Raw genomic sequence first — 26,445 nt, forward strand, 5'->3', positions numbered from 1 at the left:
CTCCACCTTCCTGCTGGTAAAGGAAGGTTCTGGTGGCTGCTGTTGCAGGATGTGCTTGCTGATGGAGAATTGTTGGGTGGAGGTTCATTGAAGGAGGGAGGTGCTGGACCTGCTCTACTTGGACAGAGTCAGGACAGAACTTTGGTTGGGGTTTGGTGACACACAAATAAACCTGACTTGACTTAAAATGACTATATTACAGGCTTGTTGTTGTTAGCTTTATTTAAAGTTGGCCCTGTTGCTTGTTTACTGGGAAAGAATGCAGTAAATCTATGATTTAAGATCTAACTTTCCAATTGACACAGCTTCCTTTTTTCTGTATTTATAAAAGAGAATGAGCCCAAACCTTACAAGATATATCAAAATGCATTGATAATTGTTTTAACATTAAATCAAAGCCCCCTGAATCGTAATCAAATCTCTGCCTGAAGATTCACATGGCCAGTATTAGGAATGGGCACATGTTTTCCCAGCTTCAGTAACTGTATTAATTACTCAGTGAAGGATTGACTCCTCATAGAGAGATATCTTTTTTTTCTAGCTTAAAATGCATGGCAGCAGCAAATGAAAATATACCCCAATGAGGCATGTTAAGCATTTGGGTCCTACTACCTATAATGGGCTCCATAAAGCAGCAACACAAGGGCAAAGATGAAAAGGTAGCCATGAAAAAACAAATGTATATTCGATGTTATGTTAAGGGGAAGCATAACATTAGTAAAAACATTAGAGATGTGAGTTAACTCTAAAAACTGTTACTATAAATTTGAGGCATGGAGCAGAATCAAGAAAGTAATGTAGACTTAACTACTATCTACAGTACACGCTACCAACAGAAATGTTTGGCTCTCAAAGCCAGCTCTTAGAGTAGCACAGTAGCATGTACATGTTATTGAGAGCTGACAAAATGATAATTGTAAATAAGTATTGCTGATTTTATTTTGAAGGCAAAATTGCTGCGCTTCAAAGGATTTTCACAGTATCTGGTTCAGGATCATATGATGCAAGATACACTTATGCTCCAAAGAGGAGCTTAAGAAAGAATAGCAGTTAACTCAGACCCTCTGCCCCATGCTAGCAGCAGAGAAGCGGCAGTGATTCTTGTGTCTGACCTTGAGATGAAGAAAGAACTGTGAGTATTGACAGGGCTTCTCAGGTGGTGAGTCAGCAGGTGTCTTACCTGGACCTCCTGTTGATCTCCCAGGTGATGTACACTCAGCATTTAGAGCATGTGGAAGCCATACTGACACTGACTTGATAAATAATGGCAGTATTGAGCATAATGCTACTCCTGGGGATGATGTCAAAGAAATATTTGAATTTGCCCCATTAACATAAATTTGAACAAAAATTAAGCACTAAAAAAACAAGCATGGTAAATAAATTTAAATAAATATATGCCTGTTTTAAAACATTTGCAGGCTACTCTTAAAAGAATGACTTTATATTTCTAACATAAAATAGCAGGTGGGCATCTGCGAAGATGCTGCAAGCAGAAATGTCAAGCAGGAATGTGCAAAATCATATAATTAGGGCCTGAGCCTGATGATACTTCAGGCGAAGTTACTGTATAATTACACAATGTCTTGCTAGAAACTATACAATTAAAAGACAGGATTTCCCTGCTCACTTATTTACTTAAAGTGCCATACAAAGGCTCGTAATGGCCAAGGCATACAAGAGATACTTAGCAACGTTTAAGTTTCACATCTTAATATGTGGTAATGGTACAAGTGTCACCAAGTGACCAAGTCATACAAAGCTGTTATTGCTTGAGTTGTAAAAGTAACCTTTGCATTTATTACAGACTCACGTTTCAACTCCGCTCCGGACCAAACAGCCACCATCTACTGTGCACACACAGCGGAACCACCGACGGACCGACATGAAACATGGCCACACCAATCGGCTACACGCTAAACGCGAAACCGGAAGATGGTTTACCTGAAGCAGGATATTACTGTTGCCCTCCGTGTTGTCTGCGAGGCAGGTTAGCTTAATAAAGACAGACACAGCGAGGCTACTTGAAAGCAAAAAGAACGTTAAAACGCCCGGCTGCATATGTCCAAAATAAAGTAAGAATAACTCGCTTACTTTTCTGTCCTGTTCGCAGAAATTGTTTTTGTAGAGGAGTAGTTTGCAAACTCAAACCGCGCCTCCTACGAGACACTTCCGAGGAATCGATTGTGTACACACACCTAGCGTTTCCATTATGATTTGGGTTTCGTGCTGTCAGAATATACTACAAACTAAAAGCCCCCTGCATGGAAAATGTACCGGACACTACTCTAATAGAAACATTATGTAACATTTTTCTACCACAATCGAATCCGGTTCTCTCATCACGGTGGCTATCAGACGATAGCTTCGGAGCTAGGTTACTTGAACATTCCATTCAACTTGCTTACTGACAGGTTAGCTTACACAGCTAACTTCGCTAAGTGAACTAACTTAGCCAGGAAGGTGGCGTTAAAGAAACTCTGCAACTGCCTGGTTGGTGCACATTTTGCGATATTAAATATGAGTTGATGCTCGCTTTTGTAACGTTGCTGTGCATTTGTTGTTTAGACGTGACTAATCGTTGCTAACTTGCTATTAAATTGTATCAGTGTTACTTAGCATACATTGGCTAAGTATGAACAAGTTGCTAACTAGCTAAGTAGCAAAGCTGCATGCATAAACAGGTACACCCAACTCGTGGTTGTCATTACAGTCTAAACAGCATCTGCACAGGATGACACGAATAATCGAGACTCCCATTGCTAGTGTTGCATCTTGTTAGTCAAATAATGTTTGGCAAGCTGTCTCAAGTTTCATGTTATCTCGAATTAAATCATGTTTTTAACATGGAACACAATCAAAAATACAATTACTAATTACAAACGTTTGGCTGTAGGTTAATCCATATACCAACATGTGATATTGTTCTTATTTAATTGAAATCTGTCCTGTGTGTATATTGTGACAGGACATAATTGTAAGGGATGTGTATGTCTTATTACACAAAGACAACAGTTTAAATTGCCACTGCTGTCATTAGCATTCGTTCAAAATATTGTTACTTAACAAAACTTCAAACTATTCTCTCTTTTGTCAATAAGCAGATGTGTGGGAAACTGCCTGGATGTAGAGAGGTGTACCTCTGGTGCTCTTCACTTTGGGGATTAGAGTTGAGGACCAATCGACATCATCAGAGGCACAAAAGAGGATGATTGATTTAAACAGCCTTAAATAGATCATGGCTTCTCAGTTAAAATCATGCCAGTGAGCTTCAGCCCATAGGGCCTTCATCAGGGCAAGCACAAACTGATCACCCCTGAACTGTTTTCTGTGCACTATACAGTGTCAGGTCATCAATTCATAATATGATGGCCAAAAAACAACAAATAGTTAAATAAGTAAAAATTGAAACTAACATATGAGCATGATTTTAACTGAGCAGCAATGATCTTTTCAAGTTTTTTTAAAAAAAACTATTGTCCTCTTGAATGCCTCAGATTTTTTGATTGATGCTTGCTTTTGTCTCTTGAGAATTCACATTGATGTCTGCAATGCATTTGATTAATTTTTAAATCACTGAAATAAACCAGCTTTCAAGTCCAGTATATTACATTTTGAAATGATTTGATTGAGGACTTTCTACATGACACAATATTTACAACCAAATAACATTTTTTGCAAGTGATCAACTGTAATGCTTCCCAAATTTTGCTTGCGATCAGAATTTTCACTTTTTTGCAGTTTGAGGTTGGTGTTTATGGTTTGTTTTGTGGTGTGGATAATGTTAATCAGTGAAGAGCTGGTTGTTTTTGGTTATCACAAAGACTCTGAATCTCATGATGTCTGGTGTGTGTTCAGCTGATGCCCCTGCATTGTTTTGTAGGTATTGCAGGTCGCTCTCATGTGCCCATGGAGAAGACAGCCTTTGAGGGGTGGCTGGAGTCAGTCTCCGCCACCTTCCTTACTCTAAGTGACAAGCAGCGCAACCAGTCTTTGGACCACCTTATATCTCTCAGTGGTGCTGCTCAGCTCCGTCATCTGTCTAATGGATTGGAGACACTGCTCAAACGTGACTTCCTCCGCCTCCTTCCTCTGGAGCTGGCCTTCTATCTGCTACGCTGGCTGGATCCACAAACCCTGCTCACCTGCTGCCTTGTCTGCAAGCAATGGAATAAAGTAAATATCATCTGGTAGTGTATTCCATGATGCCTGTCATTTTCAGGTTGCTGCTCGGAAAGTAAAAGTAAACAATCTTTTTTGTTAATTTAGCAACATTGTAAACAAGAAGGGAATGCAAACTGACAAACCATCAGCTTATAAGGTTTGTCAGATTTTTTTAGGAAATGATTGCTTATTACCACATCCAGCTGTCACAGAGGAATAGCTTGTTTTTATGAGGGTCAATGAGGGTCTAATATTCATCCTTGTGGCTTTGTTTGCTCCAATTAGGATTTTTGGGGCCAGTCACTGAAAGCAATATCTACCAATGCTGTCCCATGGGTTTATATGAAGATTTCTATGCATCGTGTTCCACTACTCATTTATTTAAATTTATTTTTTTATATTGAAATTAAGAGATGAAGTATCTTTTCCCAACAGTTGTTTTTTAATGGTAGGGATTGCGGTGCCACCTTCTCTCCAAAGGCCACACTTGGTTAATATTTAAGAGCAACAGCAGCAAGAGTTAAGCAAGTTATTGTAGTTTTCCTCAGAAATGAAAGAAAAAAATAATTAAAAATCATACAGAATAAAAATTTGGAAAAAGAAAAATTTTGAACAAATTCTATAGACGGATGCAACAAATATGTATTTCACTAGAATAAACATTCCAACTACTGATTTCAAATAAACAGGATATCAAAACTGTGCCAGTAATAAAAGGCAAAAAACTATTGGCTCATGTCTATAAAGTTAAACATAAGTACACACACTCAAACTCCAAATGTTACTCGTGAAGCTGATTGAAGACCATGTGTATGTACAGTTAACTGCAGCAGACACTCATTGGGGAAATATTTACACTTTGTAAGAGTAGTGGGGGTCTGTATACACAAATCACACAGCAGAGGTTTTGATCAAGTAAGATAAATGCCCTTATTTGGTCTATTTCTTTTCATGTCTTGCTGTCCTTGCTGTATGTTTGCCGTTGCTGCATCATAAACTCTTATTGGCTGCTCACTCAGATTACTCATTAATGTGACCAGTCGTCAAGTGCTGGTGGTTCATGGTGTTAAATGTCATTAGTGTTCCTCCACTAGGGATTTCCTGGTTACCAACTTGCGGTTAGCAATTTATTACCTCTTTCAGATACTTTGGTAAGCTGGCAAATGGGAGATGCAATTTTTACAGCACACAGAGAAAATATCTTCAGCGTTTTGTGTCATCTGATTGGGACTCCTGATCAGCCATTATAGCCACTAAAAGCTAAATATCTGTTTCACATGCAAACCACTTGCTGGTGTAGGCAGATTCACAAATAATGAATGCAAAGTGTTGCAACAAATCTCATAAACTGTTTAACAAGTTTACTTTTATTATGTTGAAAGTACTTTTCATCCATTGCAGTAAACATCAACAGGTGTTTAAATATGTCAACAAGTGTCCATCTCTTTGTAGGTGATAAACTCTTGTACAGAAGTATGGCAGGGTGTGTGTCGAGAGCTAGGCTGGAGGATTGATGAGTCCATTCAAGATGCACCACACTGGAAGGGAGTCTACCTGAAGGCTAAATTGCGTATGATGCAGCTGAAGGATCAGGAGGCTTTTGAGACGTCCTCGCTCATTGGCCACAGTGCTCGTGTATATGCTCTCTTCTATAAGGATGGCCTCCTCTGCACAGGTACGCTGCTCTGGCTGAATGTGTAAAAGGCTGGGTTCGACCTCATGTTATATTTAGGTAGTGAAAATCTTCACTATTGACTAAGCATCAACAAATGTGAGACAGGCTCTCAGTAAAACCTTAAATTACACACACAGACACATAATGAATTGCATTTTATTTGCATTATAACAGCTCCATCACTAAAGGTTAAAACTAATAAAATGACAATTTTCAATGTAACTTACTGTAAGACACTGTTCCAAACAGTAGTTAAAGTGGCAGTATGTATTTTCGCAGTAGTTGATGGGAGCTAATGTCTCCCATTGGCCATGAACCTGAGTGAATTTGAAGAATTGACTGTCCTGCTATCACTGTTTCCACAATCTGTGCTTAAAAACGCATTCTATCTTTTAACTATCTATCTTGTGGGCAGCATGGCTCAGAGTTAGAGTGGCCATCAAGCAACCGAAGGGTCGCTGGCTCGATCCTCACTTCCCCAGGTGACACATTGAAGTGTCCTTGAGCAAGATACTGAACCCCTAATTGCTCCTGATGTGTAGGTTGGCACCCTGCATGGCAGCCTTCAGCATTAATGTGTGTGAATGGGTGAATGAGATGACAATGGCGCTTTGAGTGCCACTAAGGCACTGTATAAATTGAGTCCATTTACCATTTAAACAATGTAGTTGTATATGGAGTAGATAATTTAAGGCATTTTGGTTTGTCGAGGCTTTCTTCCTGTTGCCAATAGATGGCACTAGGACTTACATTCGGCCTGTAGTTAAAACTGGTTCTGCTGAAGTACATCTTTAGTAGTGTCTTCATGGCTGTTTTAAACTTCTTAAGGCATCACTAATACATTATATATCCCATTGCATTTAAAATTGCTTTTGTGAAACTGCAGTAAATTCAGTATACTTAAATTCCCATGTTTAATATACCTCTCATAAGCAACATACTTGAAAAGTAGTTTATCAGCTTAACTGTGATTTACATGAAAACCATGTTCTTTAAATCTAGAAACCTCTGCCCATGCAGTTATCTACTGCTAACTGCTAGCTGTTTTTAGCTGCTGAAATATGCTATTAAGTTATGTTATTTGATTACTTATGAACTTCTTTTAGGGTAGAGTGTAGACCTACTTAAGTAAACTGAGTGAGACAACGCGCATTTTTTATTTTGATACATTTGTATGTGTTCAAATGAATTATTGATTTCAAATGCTAAGTACAGGTTCATTGGGATGGAGATGTGCTCAAAAGAAAAAAAACAATGGTGGGGGGCTATGTGTGATTGATACATCTTGACTGCTGAAGCCATCCAGCCATCCAGTGTCTACACCACTTGTCCTGTTCAGGGTCAAGTTGGCTGGCACCTCCATGTAATGATGGAGGCTGATCAGCCTCACTGATACAGGATCTAACTGAAAAGTCAACCTTACTGAATAAATAATATAACACCACTTATATCAGAGACTTCCTCTTCAGCTTCAAAAAGTCCCTGTTGACAGCAGTGTATCAGATTGTATTGAATACTGGGGCACCACTGGGGACAATTTTAACGACACTGCTTTTCTATGTGTAGTGTACAGTGAATTCAAGATTGATAGATAGCATGCTAATTTCAGCCGATTTATGTATGGCAATAATATGGCATTCGTTCCTCTACTGCAAAAAGGGATATTGAGACAGAGAGACTTTGGGTCATATCTAAGACAACTTTGACAGTTGCCAAATGGTGTTACGTATACATCATGTGTTCAGGGTGTGTTCCAGCTTTTGGTATTTAAGGCGTAGTCAGAGAAAAAACCATGGTGCAAAAAGGGAATCATTGGACACCTATGAATTAGATGTCCAGTGATTCCCTTTTTGCACCATGGTTTGTTACACTTTTTGGTATTTAAAGTGTAGTCAGAGAACAAATCATAGTGCAAAAAGGGAATCATTGGACTCCTAATTATTCATAGGTGTGTTTCTATCATGACCTATCAAACCAAATGCCACATTTCATTCCCTTTAAAGTCAAGGTTGTGTCAGGTTTTGGTGTGTTGCTGTTTCAGTAGTTTACACATTTCAATTTGAAAAGTATTTTCTCGTCATCTAAAGAAACAGACCTCAAGCACCTCTTCTGTTTACATAAGGGAGCAGCAGGCATCCACCGAAGCCATCAGAGGTGAAAAAGGCCTGGGGGGGACGGGCAACCAATGACATTGATGTGCCCTTTAATAGCACTTCACACATACCGTTGACCAAAGACCAACCTCATATTTGTCTTTGGCTCAAAGGTTTTCTGGTGTCCCAAACCAGCATAAATATGCCATGGATGTGCCAGACCATGCCTCATTAACATACTTCAGGACCCGTTGTTGCAGATGGAGCACCAGTCCAGATTGGGTATTATAGCATCTTACTTGTAAGTACTAATAATGTCCTCTTTTTTCAGGATCTGATGACCTCTCTGCCAAATTATGGGATGTTCGCACTGGGCAATGTATTTATGGAATACAGACACATACCTGTGCCACAGTTAAGTTTGATGAGCAGAAGTTGGTGACCGGATCCTTCGACAACACCATTGCATGCTGGGAGTGGAGCACAGGAGCAAAAATCCAGCAGTTCCGGGGCCACACAGGAGCAGGTAGACATAAATGTTTTGGGATATTAAGAAATATCACCAAGTAAAGGTTTATGTTTGCAGCACATTTCATTGCAAGCTAAACAAAAAGCATTAACCATATCTACACATCAGGAAACAAATAAACCAAATGGAAATACCTCGCCTCAGCCTTTAAATGTGGAAGGATTGGAAAAGTTTTAATATTGTTGCTCTCACCTTCATGTATTTGAGTTTACTAATCTAATCCATTAATCTACTGTCACTAAAATCACTTAGCTTTCTCTGAGTAATCAACTGATGTTTAAAGATTTGACGTCATCGTCGTCATCTGCTTTTTCGAGTCCTTGTTGCGGGGGCAGCAGCCTCAGCAAGGAAGCCCAGACTGTCCTTTCCCCAGCCACTTCCATCAGCTCTTCCAGGGTAATCCCAAGGCATTCCCAGGCCAACTGAGAGACAAAATCCCTCCAGTGTGTCCTGGGTTGGCCCCGAGACCTCCGTCCAGTAGGACATGCATTAAAAACCTCCCGACGGAAGCGTCCAGGAGGCATCCTCACCAGATGCCCGAACCACCTCAACTGACTCCTCTACATGGAGGAGCAGCAGCTCTACTCTGAGTCCCTCCTGAATGACTGAGATTTTCACACTGTCTCTGAGGGAGAGCCCAGCCTCCCTGAGGAGGAAACTCATTTCAGACGCTTGTATTCACGATCTTGTTCTTTTGGTCATTACCCAAAGCTCATGACCATACGTGAGGGTTGGAACGTAGATTTACAGGTAAATCGAGGACTTCGCCTTTTGGCTAAGCTCCCTCTTAACCACAGCAGACTGGTTTAGCACTAGCACCCGCATCACTGCGGATGCCAACCCAATCCACCTGTCAATCTCCCGCTCCATCCTACCCTCACTTGTGAACAAGATCCCAAGATACTTAAACTCCTCCACCTGAAGAAGGACCTCCTCCCCAACCTTGAGTCGGCAGGCCACCTTTTTCTGGCTGAGGACCATGGCCTCAGACTTGGAGGTGCTGATTCTCATCCCTGCCACTTTACATGAGGCTACGAACTGCCCCAGCAAGAGCAGGAGGTCATGGCTTGATGGAGCTAAGAGTACCACATCATCTGCAAAAGGCAGAGATGACATCCTCCTATTGCCATACTTGACCCCCTCCACCACCGGGTTGCGCCTAGAAATTCTGTCAGTAAAAGTTCTGAACAGAACTGGTGACAAAGGGCAGCCTTGGCGGAGTCCAACCCTCACTGGGATCTGTTTCTGTTCTTCTGAGGCAGATTACAAAATGAAAACTAAAGCAAAAGATAAAACCAACTCAGTTAAAGCACAATAAAAATAGTCATTTTGGAAGAAGGAAAGATTTTCTGAAGGAGAACAGGTCCTGGTGCCCTTTCAGCTTACCAGTTTACCTCAAAGTTCAGTTTGGAGTCAATAACAGTCCCAAGATATTTATAAGACTGCACAATTTCAACAATTTTTCCATGTACCATTGGGACTTCAGGTGTGCAGGCATGTCTTATGAAATCAATTGTCATACCTCTGGTTCTTTTATGAGTATTCACTCGGTATCTCATTATGGGACACTCCCCCTCTTGGGTTCCCCAGAGGCCATATTACACCACACCAGCCACAATTGGCTGGCCATTTGACGTATGCAACTTGTGGAGGTAGTATATCCTCCTGCCTTAGAAAAGCACAGCATATCGTCATCGCTTCAGTCCAAAACCTCTTCTCACCCCCAGAGGCTTGCTCTCACTGATACAGGTGCCGCGGCTTGGTGGCTGAATTGGTCACAAAGCGGGGTAACGAACCGGTCGCTGAATGCTTCCTTAATGCTGTTTCACCTACAAAGAGCACAGGTTTTGTACAAGCTAGCTGTTTATAAACAGTAGCCTTATAAAGGAAAGCCAGTCTGTCACCAAACAGTGGCTCCTTCCCGCTAGATTTCACCTAACAGTTGCTCCTTCTCGCAAGCTGTCACCAAACAGTCGCGAAAACATGTCGACGCCGGGACCCCCCACCCCCTATGGCAGGGGTGGGCAATCATGTGCCATGGAGGGCCATGTGTATGCAGGTTTTCCTTCCACATGATTGCCCATCCCTGCCCTATGGGGAGGCGCGAAGTCCCGGCCAGGATACATTATGTGTATGAGGGAATAAGTTTTCAGCTGTGGACACCCACCAGGTGTGTGCTGCGTGCTTGGGGCTGCAACATGCCCAGAGCGCAATGACATCCCTGGGAGCGTGTGACTATGTGTCGATCTTTCCCTCTGGTCCCGCTGATGCAAGCTAGTGCGCTTAGCTAGCTTTACAAACGATGACCCTATGCTAGGAATGGCAAAGCCCCCTCATTTTAAACTTGCTGTCACCATCCAGGAGCCGGCCGGCACCGGAGGGTCTAGTGCTAGTTGGAGATACCAGCTGGATGCTATTTTGCCTATAGACAACACGAAGACCCCGAAGGGGTCTTAGGTGAACGTGGCAATGACGTGGAACCTGACTCAGAGGATGACTCAGATGGTCTGCTGTCCCTGGGTGACAAAGAGGGTGAGGAAACGTTCCTCCTAGCTCAGGCTTCTAAAGTGGGCGGCACCGAAAGTGAAGCCAGGGCCACTGAGATTATCCAAGCTGTTGGCATTGATCTTCACAATGTTTGCAAGAGAGCTGCTAAAAAGCTTGGTGTTCTGTGGCTGGACATCCAGAGAGAGACCGTCACATCCTGATACGAGGGACACCTGAAGGCAAAATGCTCTGCTAAACAACTGCTGCCTTCTTCCCCAAGTGTCTTGAGGAAGCCACACGCTCATGTAGCAATCCATTCTCAGCTGTAAATCCAGCCTGGGGACTCACGGTGCTGGAATGGAGAGACATGCAGCGGATTCTCTCACATGCCCTCAGTCGAACCGCTCGTGGCATCCCACCTCCACCCAGCTCAGAAGTCTGCGCTGTCCATGGGAAGACCAGACTTCCCCTCCAGAGCTGACAACTTCCAGTCCTCCATGACAGAGAACAGCTACAAGGCGGCGGTGGCGGCAGTGAAAGCGCTCAACGCCTCATCAGTGCTAACGGCTTACGAAGCCGAGCTGGAGGAGGACTTCTCGTCCACCCAGACTGCAGAGGTGTGGGACGAGATATGTGTTGTCACGGACCTCTGCCTACGCCTTCACAGATGTGTGGTGCAGACAGCTGGATGAGCTATGGCAGTCATGGCCTCCTAGGAGAGAGCTCACTGGCTTAACCTCTTGGGCCCCTCCCACAAGGAGAAAACACAGATTCTGGATGTGTCCGTGGACCCCAAAGGTTTCTTTTGACCAACTCTGGCCACCATGCAGAAGCGGTGCGAAGAAACGGGAAGGTGAGGCTCTTCAGCTGTGTCTACCCAAAAAGGCACCGTCCCCCGCTCCTCAAGCACCAAAGAAGACGTTCCCCAGAGTGGCAGCACGCCTGCCACACTACCACATTCCAAAGCATCAAGCCCTCACTCAAACAGCCAGTCAGAGCCATGACAAGGGCCCAGAGCTCAAGGTGCTTGGGCTAAGAAGCCTTTCACCCCTAACATGATACAGGGAGGTCAACAAAAAAAAAACGTCCACCCACACCGAGGAAAAGGGAATACGTGTGGCTACTTTTATAAATGACTGGTTGGTGGCTTTAAGCTCACACCAGGACGCTCTGTCGCACACTACCCTCTTAATAGAGCATCTGACGTTGCTGGGTTTCAAAATAAATCAGGAGAGAGGTGTCCTGCACCTGTGCCAGACCACCTGTTTTATAAGGGATCTCCCAAGACTCTGTCACATACAGAGCGAGCCTGTCAGCAGTGCGCATTGCTGCGTTCTGCGCATGCCTTGAACTGCAGTGGAGCCATGGAAAAGTTCAAAGTGTGCCGAAGGCTTTTGGGCCTCCTGGCATCAGCCATATCAATCATACCACTTGGCCGCCTGTGCATGAGAGCCGTCCAGTGATGGGTGGTGTCTCTGAGACTGGATCCCACATGGAGAGTCGTTACAACAGACGATAAATGGGCTGTGGAAAACACACATGCGAGCCCTCCGCATCAATTCCTTTAAACTGATGGCAGTGTGGCTCTAATGAGACATCATGTCTTGGTCAGAACAGACAGGGAGGGCTGAGGTCTCACACGTTGACACACCAACTGATTTTATGGAGCAGCATTCACTTTCTGTGTGTGAAAGCCACACACATCCCTGACATATCAAATTCGGCTGTGGATTTATTGTCCAGAGGAAATCCCCGTTGGGGAGACTGGACACTCCACGACGATGTGATGGACCAGATCTGGTTGAGACACGGCTGAGCGAAAGTGGATTTATTCGCATCCAGGGAGAATGCACAATGCCCGATGTTCTATTCCCTGCGCGGGGAGAATGCACTGTTGGGGACAGATGTGATGGCACTTGAGTGGCCGCCACATGCTTTGCTCTATGCGTTCTCCCACTGGACTTGATTGCCCCTACACTCGCCAGAGTGAGGGTGCGAGCCCTCTCACTCATTCTCATTGCTCCGCACTGGCCAGAGAACCCCTGACCTAAAGAAACTATACAGCTACTCTACTCTCTTCTGTGGCCACTGCCTCTCTGCAGAGACCTGCTGTTCCAAGTGAAGAGAGAGATTTTTCACCCCCACCCAGAGTGGTTGTCTCTCTGGGTTTGGCCCTTGAGAGGCTGAATTTGTTAGCTGCGGGGCTAACCCTCAGCGTCATAGCTACCATGCAGTGTGCTAGAGCTCCATCGACTAGATCACTGTATGATGGCAAGTGGCCCATGTTTCATGATTGGTGTGATAAATCAGGGGAAATAGCTTTTCATTGTTCCACGAATGTTGTTCTAACGTTCTTACAGGATCTACTGGAAATCCTTCTCCACTGTTAAAGTTTACTTTTTGGCAATTTCAGCATGCCAGGTAGGCTTTAGGGACAAAACAATGGGTCAGCACCCCATCGTATGTCAATTTATGAAAGGGGCTTGCTGGCTCTGCCCAGTGTCAAAGCAACTGGTGCTGCCATGGGATTTACCCATGGTATTGTGTGTCCTGTCTCACTCTCCCTTTGAGCCATTACATCAGCTGGATCTCAAAGTGCTCTCACTTAAGACAGCATTAATGGTGGCTTTATCCACGGCAAAACAGATGAGCGATATTCACACATTGTTGATGAATCCTGCCTGTATTCAGTTTTAACCAGGTGATCCGAAGGTTCTTCTAAAACCAAACTCTGCGTTTAATCCGAAGGTGTTCAGTCCGTCACTGTCGTGCTGCCTGATTGAACTTGTAGCATTTAACCCGCTGCCCTTCACCTCACAGGATCAGGAGTGGCTGAATGCGCTTTACCTGGGCAGTTTGTGGCAGTTGTAGTCTTGGTATACACCAGCAAAGAGTTACAACCCCCCCGCAGGCTTACAAGCTCATTCCACCTGGGGAATGTCAGCCTCATGGGCCTTATTTCAGGGCTTCCCCATAGGAGATGGTTTGTTGGTCAAGTTTTACAGATTGGATGTCACAGCCCCAACGCTTGGGCACACGTGCTGCAGGGGACTGAGCACAATGATTTACCCATTGGTGGTTGCAAGCTTGTCTGGCAGTACGGGAGTCAGAATATCTCATAGTGAGATACCGAGCAAATACTCAAAAGACAACTAAAGGTTATTTACATAATCTTGGTTCTCTGAGTGGTATGAGTGAGGTATCTCATCGGACCACCCTCCTTGCCATAGGGTGAGGAGGTTGGTTTGCTAGACTGAAGCATTGACGATGCGCCATGTCTATATAAGGCAGGAGGAAGTACCGCCTCCACACGTCAAAAATGTCAAATGGCCTGCCATTTGTGGCTGGCGTAGTGTAATATGGCTTCTGTGGAACCTGCTCCTGTTGATACCTGTTAGGATAACATGTAGCATTATTAAGCTGAGCTATGTATAGCTATTTTATAATATTAGTCGTTCCAGTGTCTTGTCAGAAACATGTACCTGAGAACAGTCTTCTTGTGAATTCAACCGATAATATACTGTAACATCATATGTGTGAGCACAGACAGTAGGAGAGAGGAGATTGATTACCTCTTTTGTTTAGCTCATATCATCATCAGCTTGATATAGTTAATGTTGCAGCCTTGTTGCGCTGTTTTAATTTAATTTGAGACAAACTGTCATGTCTCATCTTGTTGTCATTCGGCCCAGCCATCTTGCCCTTCCCGCACCTGACAGCACCCCTCAATGGTTGCTGTCATCATCTCTGCATGTTTCTCTTGTTAACAAGTGTCTCTCAGAGAAAATTCTGTACTGGTCTCGATCAGAAAACAGCCACACTAGTACTGAACTTTCCAAAAAAGTTTTACCTACACTGCAGCACCAACAAAACTAAGAAAAGACGTCAAGAAAAGTTAGAAGTAGTTAGAAAATTCTTCATTGTTTTTAAGCATTTATTGAACATTTTAATATTTGGGAACATCCTGACCCTTCCCGAGTAGTTTGTCCAAAAAAAAGTGAATAGCCAGTATCACCTAAAAGTCATACAAAGCATTGAGTTGCTCAGTTTGTGGCAAAAAAATAAAAAAAATTGTCACAGTTTTTCATTTCAAATCTTTACATTCTGTGAAAACTATAGCGCATAGTATTGATAAGAATATATATAAGTACCAGTCTCAGTATGTGATTGCCTGGTTGGAAAGGACACGTATTGAGAGAAGTCTGTTAGGGTCTTTATCAGAAAAAAATGACTAAAATCCCCCTGTTGAAAGTTTGTCGCATCAGGTGAGGTCAGCTGCTGTTTTTGAATCATCAAAGACAGTTCTTGAGGCAGAGGGAGCATTTTCCTAAGGATGGATAAATACAGTTGTTATAGAATGTGGGGGAAATTTGTTGGGAAATTAAAAAGGATGTAGTGATAGTTCATCGTCTGCAGATGTGTTCTCTGAAAGTCATAGAGCTGCAGTAGACATACAAACAAACCCTGCCTTCCTCGTGTTTTCTCCATCATCTCAACCTTGCAATCTAGACGGTAGGGAGTCCCAAAACCATCCATGAGCAGGTCAGTGTCCTGGTCTTGCTCGTGAGCCATGTCTATGCAATGGCCATAATGCAACAGTCGTTGAAGTCTTTTTGAAATCTGACATTTGTTGCAGTTCTTCCACTTTATTCCACAGGGACTGTTCCCATGATCACGGAGGGCAGAGGGATCCTACTGATCCAACGGCGCCTCATTTCCCTTTCTTCCTCCTAGTATTCTGTGAAGAGTAGTTTCTATTCAAATCATGATTTGAGTTCTTCAGGGCGAATTCCAGCAGCTCTTAAGTGATATTCGTCCCGTGAGTTATAGTCACACTCCAGGTGGAGCAATGCATTTCTGGGACCATTTTCCGTGTTCTGGTGGATTGCAACTTGGCTGGTATCACCCATACGTGAGAGATTGTATAAAAGCCACCATGACAGAATAGAAGAGATCCATTTTCTCTTAGCAGCAGGTGAATTCTTAACAGTGGGCACACAAAACATGGAGGGATATTTTAAAATGAGTATACAAGAAGCACAAAAGCCAAACTCTCAGTTCTGGTCACTGTTTGCACATGTGCTCAGGATGTATTTGTATGTACTTGCTTATTTACCAGTCTTTTAAAGATGAACAACTTCATATTAATGGTAACCTTGAAGCAGCTAAAGAAAAAGGACAAGTTAAAGTCACTGCAAAGGGTTTGTGAATATTTGTAGAGACACCATTTGTATACTGGTGATAAGTATATTAGAGACAATGGGTTTACATAATCCCATTGTGTGTAATGGGAACAATGGTTGCCAGATAATTAAAATGATGGCAATGATGAGGTGAGTGATGAAGATGATTTTCCTCTTGTTTTTTTCCTTCAAATTAGAAAATCTGTCTGTCCAAGAATGAAAATAGAAATCCATAAACATTGAGCCGACACTTCTGTTTTATAATCACTGTTGTAAACATCCACTGCAAATTCTTGCTCAAGACATCTCCAGTGGTCATTAAATAATACATTTTCATTCACAGTAGGTGTAGTTTGGATAATTTCTGAATTTAATCTTGAAAAGAACTAAAAAAAACATTTGTAATGCTTTCCACCTGTTATCTATTGAAATCAATAGAAAATAGAGCATCTTAAAACATCAGTTCATCACTTATGGAGCAATCAATCTTGTGAAAAAAATTATAGACATCTCTATGTTGGTCGAGTCCACAGATTCCCAGAATTTTTTCTTCTCCTACACAAAATCTAAGTAGAACATCCACAATTCCTTAGCATTCCACAATTCCATATAGCTGGGTCCTTCACTCATTGGCTTGATTAGATGGTGTTCTCTCACTCACATTCACATGAAGTTGTTTTTTAGCTCAGGAGGTAGAGCAGCAGTCTGGGAATCAGGAGCAGGGTTCCTCCCTTTCAAACTGACCCCCTTTTTTTCATGTAGCTGCAAAACCAGTTGCCCTCCAGGAACAAAGTTGAGTTCTGTTCAGTGGTTATTTGTGTAAGCGCAGAAGGCAGTGTTATGAATCCTCATTTATTCATTCACCACCCCTTCCTTTTGAGGATTTGTGTTAAATTATGCCGGCTTTCTTGATTAAATCAACATGTAGATTTATTCAATCATCAAATCTATAATAGTTTATCCTGGGTGACACACTTTAATAGGGCTGTAATCAACTAAAGAAATTCTTGGTTGACTGAAGCCCTCAAATTTCGACTAAAAATCGACTAATTTTATATATGAAAAATATACTGTGTCAACTATCAGCACACCCCCATTAGCACTTGGTACTTTCCTCCTGATGAAATTAACGTGAAAAAAAATCGACCAATATGAATTTTGGTCGAGCCAGAACGTATTGACTCATAAATCGACCAGTCGACTGGGACATTACAGCCCTACACTTTAAACATGCCTATTATTAATTTTGATTCGGACAGTTCTGGTGATGGACCCTCGTCCTTCTTCCTACTCAATATGCCTGATCATGTCGAGGCTCATGCCCAGCCCTGATGCAGCAAGTTTAGCTTCCATTTGGTGGGTTCGTCTGAGTGATTTGTTTTTCTGTTATCCTGGCATGCATGTGTACAGAAAAGTGCTTTGTTGAAGGATTTCTTTTCCTATTTGTCTGACAGTGTTTTTCATCTGTGTATGTGTTCCACTGGTAGTTGATGACAATAACGCGACAGCAGATAACGCAAAGCTTTGTGTATTCTAACTCTGTTACCCACTCCTCCCTGGATGGATCTCTCTGGCTGTTCCCATGCCACAAGATTTCAGAGCAAGAATTTTATTAAACAGTAGACACGTCTAGCTCTGTATGGGTGGATGTGTGAATAACAGTCTATGCTTGTGGTCAAACCAGTGACTATGACACCACTAAATGCCCATCTGTAACCTGTTTGCAGTTATTGGTTTCAGTTTTTGTGCTTGTGGTTGGAGTGATCCCAATAATTTGTGTCCCTATGACTCTGATTTCGGTGTGTATTTGCTCAGTTTTCAGTGTGGACTACAACGATGAGTTGGACATTCTGGTCAGTGGCTCTGCAGATTTCACTGTGAAGGTCTGGGCTCTATCTGCTGGTGCTTGTCTCAACACCCTTACCGGACACACTGAGTGGGTCACCAAGGTTTGTTCACTCAGTCACATTTTTACTTCACAAATCATTCTATCCATAACTGCCATTATTCTATCTATAGTTTTACAGTTGTCTTTTGTTTCAAATGAAATGTTTATCTGATGTTATCTCCAATTAGGTGATACTACAGAAAAGTGAAGTTGAATCAGTAGTGCACAGTCCTGGTGATTACATCCTCCTAAGTGCTGATAAGTATGAAATTAAGGTAACAACAATGCACTCACTTTTCCTTGTGTGTACAAAATTAGTAAGATTCTGATTTATTTGCATAACTGTTTTGTGATGTTCTCATGTGTGAGCTGTGACACATGAAGAGTCCATTATCTTCGGCAAACACTGTGTCCCCTCTGTAGGTCTGGCCTCTAGGGAGAGAAATCAACTGCAAGTGTTTGAAGACACTGTCAGTGTCAGAGAATCGCAGCATCAGTCTTCAGCCTCGTCTGCAGTTTGATGGACGCTACATTGTCTGCAGCTCTGATCTTGGAGTCTATCAGTGGGACTTTGCCAGTTTTGAGATTCTCCGGTAAAATAATCCACACACCCAAATATGTCATGCTGAAATATGCTGATTCGATGAACCCGTTCTGTAGATGTTGATCGTTACTGAAATTCGAATCACTTTCCTACTGCAGATAGCACAAACTATTAATGTTAAAAAAATAGGAGTGAAGGAGCATGACTGAAGAACTTACACCAACTGCAGATAAAAGAGAAAATGTGTTCTATTTGGGCTGAAACTAAGAATTATTGTTATTATTGTCTCAATGAAACCACAAGGTCACCAGTGCCCAGAAGACAAAACAGGTGTGATGAGGTCATCTTTAGTAGGGAACCCAAAAATTAAAACAAGTGAGAATCCGAGGAGGACTGGATAATATGGCATCAAACAGTTATGGTGATTATTTCAAACATTTACTTAGATTATGATTAATTCATGATGCAGGACCTCACCTCACAGACTGCACTTGTTAGAATTGGAGCACCACTCCATCAGTGTTGGAGAAAATCATCTATTAGTCAAGACCATGAAGTTATGTACTTTCAATATCTTAATCTTAGTCCTGCTTGAAGAAATACTCAAGCTCTTTTGGGATAAATGAATCATATCCCTTAAATCAAGCTCTAGCATGAGAGAGAGGGTGAAGCTCCAAATGTTGGCTGGGTTGTTTTCCAGTGTCAGAAACAGTTAGAAAGTTGGTATTCGCCATGATTGCTCAGTGTTTGGCATCCAAGGAGAAGAAAAGAGAGCCACCTGACTTGAAACCTGCAACGATGCCTGCATTAATGCCACAACAGAGAAAACTTGACAATCTTTGCAGTTAAGTGGGGGAAAACAGTGGAGGTATTGGTATTGCTTACTTTGCAAACAAGTTTCAATAGATCAGCATATCAGATATGGTCAAAAATATCCAACATCATGCATTTCTACTTTTAATAAATAGCACAAGAAACTGTCAAATGTACAAAAAGTTTAAGACTTGTAAAAACAGATCAACATGGATTTTAAAAAAGTCTTAAATTAAGGTTAATCTGGTGAGAATGAGAAAAAGAAAGAATGCTTTTTCACATTGAAGAAGTATGGGATGTGTACTTTTGGAAGGAGGGAGAGAGAAGTGTGAAGGACAATGAAGCAGATTGCTGAAACTAAGGATACAATAGATTTGATCACTCCTGGGTGGGGCTTGTCAGAAGCAGGTCAAATCAGATGTTTATGTCAAAGTCCCTGTGCACACCTGCCTTTAAGATCCTTTCTGATGTGATCTGATCAGAAGTGACCAGCTCTGCTGACTGTGTTCACTCTTGGCATGAAATGTTTCTACATGTGCATCTCCTGTAATTTGATCTCACATCCCAGCAGTCAGTTCAAGACACTATCCATCCATCCATCCCTCCATCCCTCCCTCCATCCATTTTACTACCTCTTATCCCGTTAAGGGTGGTGGGGGTGGAGCCTATCCCAGCAGCCTTCCCCCTGGACAGGTCACCAGTCCATAGCAGGGCCAACACATAGAGACAGACAACCATTGGCTCTCCCAGCCACGCCTACGGTCAATTTAGAGTCTGGATTAACCTGGTCCCTCTTGATGTCTTTGGACTGTGGAGGAAGCTGGAGTACCAGAGAGAACCCAGCAGGAACAGGGAGAACATGGAGACTCACCCAGAAAGACCCCGTGCTGCAGCCGGGGCTCCACCCACAACCTTCTTGCTGTGAGACTGCACCACCGTGCCGCCCCAATGAAAAACACATTAAACACATTACTTCTGTTCATAGCCAGAAAAGGGTGGCCTTCCCACTCCAGGTCAGGGGGGAGGTCCTGCCTCAGGTGCAGGACTTTAAGTATCTCGGGATCTTGTTCACAAGTGAGGGTAGGTGGAGCAGGAGATTGAAAGTCAGGTTGGGATGACGTCCACAGTGATGCGGGCACTAAACCGGTCCATTATGGTGAAGAGTGAGCTTAGCCAAAAGGCGAGGCTCTCCATTTACCTGTCAGTCTACGTCCCAACCCTCACCTGTGGTCATGAGCTCTGGGTAATGACTGAAAGAACAAGATCCTGAATACAAGGGACTGAAATGAGTTTCCTCCTCAGGGAGGCTGGGCTCTCCCTTAGAGACAGGGTGAGAAGCTCAGTCCTTCAGGAGGGACTCAGAGTAGAGCTGCTGCTCCTCCATGTGGAGGAGTCAGTGGAGGTGGTTCGGGCATCTGGTGAGGATACGGACACGCTGGAGGGATTATATCTCTCGGCTGGCCTGGGAACGCCTCAGGATTCCCCCGGAAGAGCTGGTGGAAGTGGCTGGGAGAGGACAGTCTGGGCTTCCTTGCTGAGGCTGCTGCCCCTGCAATCGGCCTTGGAAAGGCGGAAGACCACGAGCACAAGACCAACCACTTCTGTTCACATCTTTTCAATCCTCGTATCTATCTGGAGCATTTTAGATTCCTAACAAATGATACACACAATTGTCATTCCTAATGTGCAGAGATGAAACATGTTAAGTTGTCGCTCTGGATTCTATCAATCAACTCACCTACTCATGACTGTTTCTTGTATTTAAGGTCTTGAATCATTGTCTGGGTTTGGATGATCTTTTTTTGAGAGAGAGAGAGAGAGAGAGAGAGAGATTAGCTGATGTACAAGAGCCATTCGTTAGTAGGAGAGTAAGAAGTGCAGCCAGTGATACTTTGCCCATGTTTATTAGTCACAAAGCATTGTTTGAGACATATGTCTGTCTTAGTTTTGTGTTTCGTCCCCGATTTCTCTTTACCTTCTGGGAAATTCCCTCCTTATCTCCCTTCCCTGCCATTCTCTGAATTTTTCCTTTTCTCTTTCCCCATCCACAAACTCTCTTTCTTTTGATGATGTGTGGTTCGTGACACATTCAGTCATTCCGATGGTCATTTTAAATCCATATTGCCATGTGAAATAATTATTGGTTGAGACCATGAATTGTAATCATTCATCTCATGTTCCCAGGGTGATAAAAACGCAAGACCCAGCCAACTTGTCCCTGCTCAGCTTTGGTGAAGTGTTTGCACTGCTTTTTGACAACCACTTCCTGTATGTGATGGACCTGAGGACAGAGGCTATCTCAGGCCGATGGCCTCTACCTGCCTACAGAAAATCCAAACGAGGCTCAAGCTTCCTGGCTGGTGTGACCTCTTGGCTCAATGGCCTTGATGGGGTCAATGACTCTGGACTGGTGTTTGCCACAAGTATGCCTGACCATAGCATTCACTTAGTACTGTGGAAGGAGAATGGATAGAAGCTAACTCCAAACATGGGTCAGATAGGACATGAGCCCCCAATATGTGTGCTCTGGAAACTACGAACCTGAACAGATTGTGCATGTACCAAAATAATTCTGTTCTTTGGATCAGAGATGAACAGGGACACTCAGAGATGGAAATGGAAGGCAAACAAAGACATTGAGTGCTTGCTCCTGATTTCTGCAGAAATCTGCCATCTGACCTTGAACAAAGAGAAAAAAGAAGGAAGCCCTAAGATGTCCAAAATATATACAACTGTTGCAGTTCTCCTGTAATATAGCTTATTGGGGTTTTGGCAACTAAAATCAGTTTAGTTTTGTCTATTCCCGGGGTGTTTAGTGAGCGATTAAGAGTCCATGATCTGTAATTCGGTTTACCTTGGCCCACTGACCCTTGCTTGCCAGGACAGGACTGTGTCATGTGCGATTGTTACAATATTCTGAATGCCATTGTCCTTGAGCATATTTGCCAAATGTTGGTTTCCTTTTGAGAAAGCAGGATTGCCTTAAACACAGTTGCTGTAAATAATGGAGAACATCTCCTTTGAGAACAGGAGGTAAGTTGCCTGAGGTTTTTTTTATAGACCTTCTTGGAGGAAGCTGCACCGAAACCTATGCTAAAAAGTGGTTTGTTAAATTGTTGTGTACCATGTAAAAATGTGAGATTTTATGTAATTCCCTCAAGATGCTTTTTAAAGGTGGTTTAAATGTCAGCTTGAGAAATGTGATGTGCCTTTTCAGTTCAGTTGATGTTACAGTATAGAGTTACTTGATAACAGCTGCACATTGCAGTAAGGTGATGACTACATTTTAAATCTCAGTTTCATGTTGAATTTTCCATATTTATGTACTCTAACAATCTGAGATGTCTGGAATTTTAGAGCTAATCTACCTGACATTACTTTTTCAGTGAAACGCTTTTATGAGTGACCCATTTGGCCCAACTGAAGCAATCGAAGTCAAAGGTGGTAAGGCGTGAAGGTTTTGTCTTAAGTCGCTGAATTAATCAAAGGTGTAACACAAATGTAATCAATCACAGTGTTGTCTCCACTCATCGTAATAGACAGGTGCACCTCCATATCGGTGGAATACTATTCATTCAGTGGGTTGAAGAAACAAAGACACCTTCTACTGAGCAAACTCCTCAGGGGGAAAATAGTTAATGCATGTAGGTTGCATTGTCCTAACTGGTTTCTAAGTTATAGATTTGTTGATTAAAGAAACTGCCAGTTTAGGCATACACAATACACTTATTGTCCATTTCTAGTGACAGGAAAGCAGATAGACATCCTTCTCATTAAATACACTTTTGTCCAAAACAGTCTCTGGTGCCGTCAATATAATTCAAGATGTGCTGAACATGTATTGTAGAAAAATGTTGAAAATTAGAGGATTTATTTAGAGACAAGCAGAACTATTTCCTGAAGCTGTGCCTCAAAAGTCCCCTTTTAACTTCATCCAACAAAACCAAACGTATGTTCTTCTGTTAAGACTACCAGAAGAACAACTGCTGTTCTATGTCAAGGCAAACTTTGTTAGAGAGGATGAGGATGACTGCTGCTGGACAGGCGTGGACCCTGATCCTCACCTAATTGAACTGGAATATACACAAAGGAGGAACTGCTAACTTTTTTGCTGAAATATTTACTTTTTTGCTATTTGTTTTTTTGGAGGGGGACTCATTCATAAACTATCAATTTCCATGATGTGAGATTGCATGTGACCCAATAAATTTATTATTTCGCAATTTTAGTTCACCGGTGGGAAATGATTTGTTGTCGACACGAGTGACCCATTTTGCGTGTTACGAGATTTTGAGGGATGTTGTGAAGTGTTCCTGTGATAGGCAAAATATGTCACTTCAGTTGTCAACATGAGACTCCTGCTAGTTTACTCACCAGTGCACCAAAAGTCTCAAAATAATTCATGAGGTCTCATGCAGTCTCATGCCAACAAAGTGTGGTTTTGGGTCTTGCCTAGGCCAAGTCATGTCCAAATGGGAAATGGACTCAATTTATAATAGCAAAATAGTGAATATTGATTTTGAAAAGTTAGCTTTTAAGACCTAAGTTTTTGTTTTTCTTTCTTTGTCAATGGCACAAATACCTTGTCCGGCCTCAAGTTAGGGACACGCCAACATTACACATCCCTCTTTCTGAGATCAACACACTCATGCACCCGTGCACCCGTGCACATACAGGGCAGATCCATTTGCTTCTACACGAGAACCTGTGCTACACCGTGCCCCACTTTGCACCAAGATTTAGGTGGATATCATGTTGAAATTGTCTATTTTTCTAAAAGCCTTAAAGAGGAATTGATATTTGTTTCTTTGAGGTTCAGTGAAAAATTACTATTTATTGAACAGCATTTGAAAAGCAATGTGGCATCCTGCTGCCACCCTGTGTGCTCATTTTAACATGTTTCAAGAAGGCTTACGAGTTTAGCAAAAGCCTACAGTTGTTAACTACACATCCCAGTATTTTATTTATGTCTTCTTTGGCACATCACCACAGATGGTAAAGTATCATGTATACCAAACCTAATTTATGAAAGATGATTGTTTCTGTTTTGTTTTGGGGGGTTTTGTACATCAACCATTATCTGTTTCTCACATCTTCGATATAGTAGATGTACAGACTGCTCCTAGATTAGGATTAGATTAGATTCATCAGTCTAATTAAAACCACCACATTATATCCTACCAAATGCTTTTGTGTATTTTTTTCCATCCAATTGCATTGAAATACTGCACAGTTGTATCCAGCTATTTAATGTGTGCAAGTGCTAATTACCTCTGCAAGAGTTATGTGACACTTTTTCTGTCTGACAACAGGATCAGGCAAAAAGATGAATAGATTCCAACATATTTAATCAAGAAAACATTTTTATCCAGTAAGTACCCCTAGAATTATTCCAAGAGTTAGGCATAGGCAACTGGACTTTTTTGGTCCATCCATCCCTCCATTTTCTACCACTTACCCTGTTAAGGGTGGTGGGGGTGGAGCCTATCCCAGCAGCCTTCTCCCTGGACAGGTCACCAGTCCATGGCAGGGCCAACACATAGAGACAGACAACCATTGGCTCTCCCAGCCAAGCCTACGGTCAATTTAGAGTCTGGATTAACCTGGTCCCTCTTGATGTCTTTGGACTGTGGAGGAAGCTGGAGTACCAGAGAGAAGCCAGCAGGAACAGGGAGAACATGGAGACTCACCCAGAAAGACCCCGTGCTGCAGCCGGGGCTCCACCCATAACCTTCTTGCTGGGGGGCCACAGTGAGGACCACTGCACCACCGTGCCACCAACTTCTTTCGGTGTAGAAGACATTTCACCTCTTATCCAAGAGGCTTCTTCAGTTCTTAGATATATTCTTGCTTCATGTAAATAGTCTTTTTGCAAATGAAAAATCTGCAAAATAACCTGATCCTACAATTTTATATTGTCCTAGAATTCAAATCCATTATTGGGGATTTAAGCAGGTATGAGATTAAAATGCAATTAATTAGATTAATTACAAATCCCGTAATTAATTAGATTTTTTTAATCGCCTGACAACACAAATTTTTTCATTTAAGCAATGTTAAAATAAAATTCATCTTCAAAAAAAGTTGAGTGGCATTTTCCACCTATACTTTATTCTCATTTACCTTATCCTGAGATTGTTTTACATTAATATAGTTATCTACAACATACAGATGGACCAATATTTTGGTACCCACTGGTGTGTTTGTCATCTTTCAGCCTCTATCCAATACACCATTATTTAAAGGCCCACTACTCTTAGAGAAACATTCTTATATCACACTTCTAACACAAAAACTCAGGCCTCTGAAACTATGAGTGACAAGTTTGGACCCAAATAAAAACCTATCTGGGCAGCAATTTGTCAACATTTTGGCTTTCTGATCATGCATCAAGCCATGTTCTAGGTTCCACCAAGTCTTGTTTAAATAATGAATTGTCTCTTACATTTAATGTAAAATAATTTTGCAAAATGAAACTTTGAAATTCGTCCCTTTTATAGCTTTGAATGAAGATGGTCACTTGTGTCGTTTCAGGTATGTCCTCTTATGAATGGTCATGGAGGGCAACAGGCTCACACTGTACACTGAACTGATAAATTCTGTGGTGGTCTTGATGTAAAGTGGGTTTGGCAGATTTAGAATGTAGGAATGTATACTCTCATGCAACCTTGGCAAGTTGACTCTGTATGAATCAATTCATGATTTGGAGTTCTGTATCCACAGCTTATTATTAATTCATTTATTTTTCCTTTTCCACAGTGATGCCTTCGATAACATCAGCCACTACTTGAGTGATGCTCTTGATAATATACTTTTAATGTTTTATTGACTCGTACATCAAGTGTCGCGGTGTCTGCTCCTCCCTGAGCCCGCTCACAGACATTGTGACCATTGTTCTTTTGTATTAAACATTTGCTCTTCAGAAGGGTTGAATTTAGGCTTTCACTAAGCAAATGGAATGAGTAATACTTTCTGATGCAAAGTGTTCTCAGTGTTGGCGGCCTGGAGGAGCAGTGGTCCTCACCGTGGCCCCCATCAAGAAGGTTGTGGGTGGAGCCCCGGCTGCAGC

At 42.3% G+C, this 26,445-nt stretch overlaps 1 protein-coding gene across 3 annotated transcripts; it reads left to right on the forward strand.

Annotated features, from left to right (window-relative positions):
• Positions 1-1,961: 1,961 nt before the first annotated feature.
• fbxw2 (F-box and WD repeat domain containing 2) lies at positions 1,962-24,539 on the forward strand. Of its 3 annotated transcripts, none has more exons than XM_086186606.1 (8): positions 1,962-2,075; positions 3,884-4,176; positions 5,617-5,839; positions 8,264-8,458; positions 17,947-18,080; positions 18,208-18,294; positions 18,443-18,612; positions 21,561-24,539. In XM_086186606.1, exons 2-8 carry the CDS (start codon positions 3,910-3,912, stop codon positions 21,847-21,849), a joined length of 1,365 nt encoding a protein of 454 aa, XP_086042732.1. In that variant the 5' UTR covers positions 1,962-2,075; positions 3,884-3,909; the 3' UTR covers positions 21,850-24,539. The 3 variants fall into 3 exon arrangements, with proteins under 3 accessions (XP_086042732.1, XP_086042730.1, XP_086042731.1); XM_086186604.1 differs by lacking the exon at positions 1,962-2,075 and adding an exon at positions 2,188-2,493; XM_086186605.1 differs by lacking the exon at positions 1,962-2,075 and adding an exon at positions 2,188-2,414.
• The last annotated feature ends 1,906 nt before the right edge of the window (positions 24,540-26,445 follow it).

Source organism: Aulostomus chinensis, chromosome 19 (assembly GCF_037954235.1).
Source record: "Aulostomus chinensis isolate RoL2024-O1b breed Wild chromosome 19, RoL_Achi_v1.0, whole genome shotgun sequence".
In the NCBI taxonomy this organism is placed as follows: domain Eukaryota; kingdom Metazoa; phylum Chordata; class Actinopteri; order Syngnathiformes; family Aulostomidae; genus Aulostomus; species Aulostomus chinensis.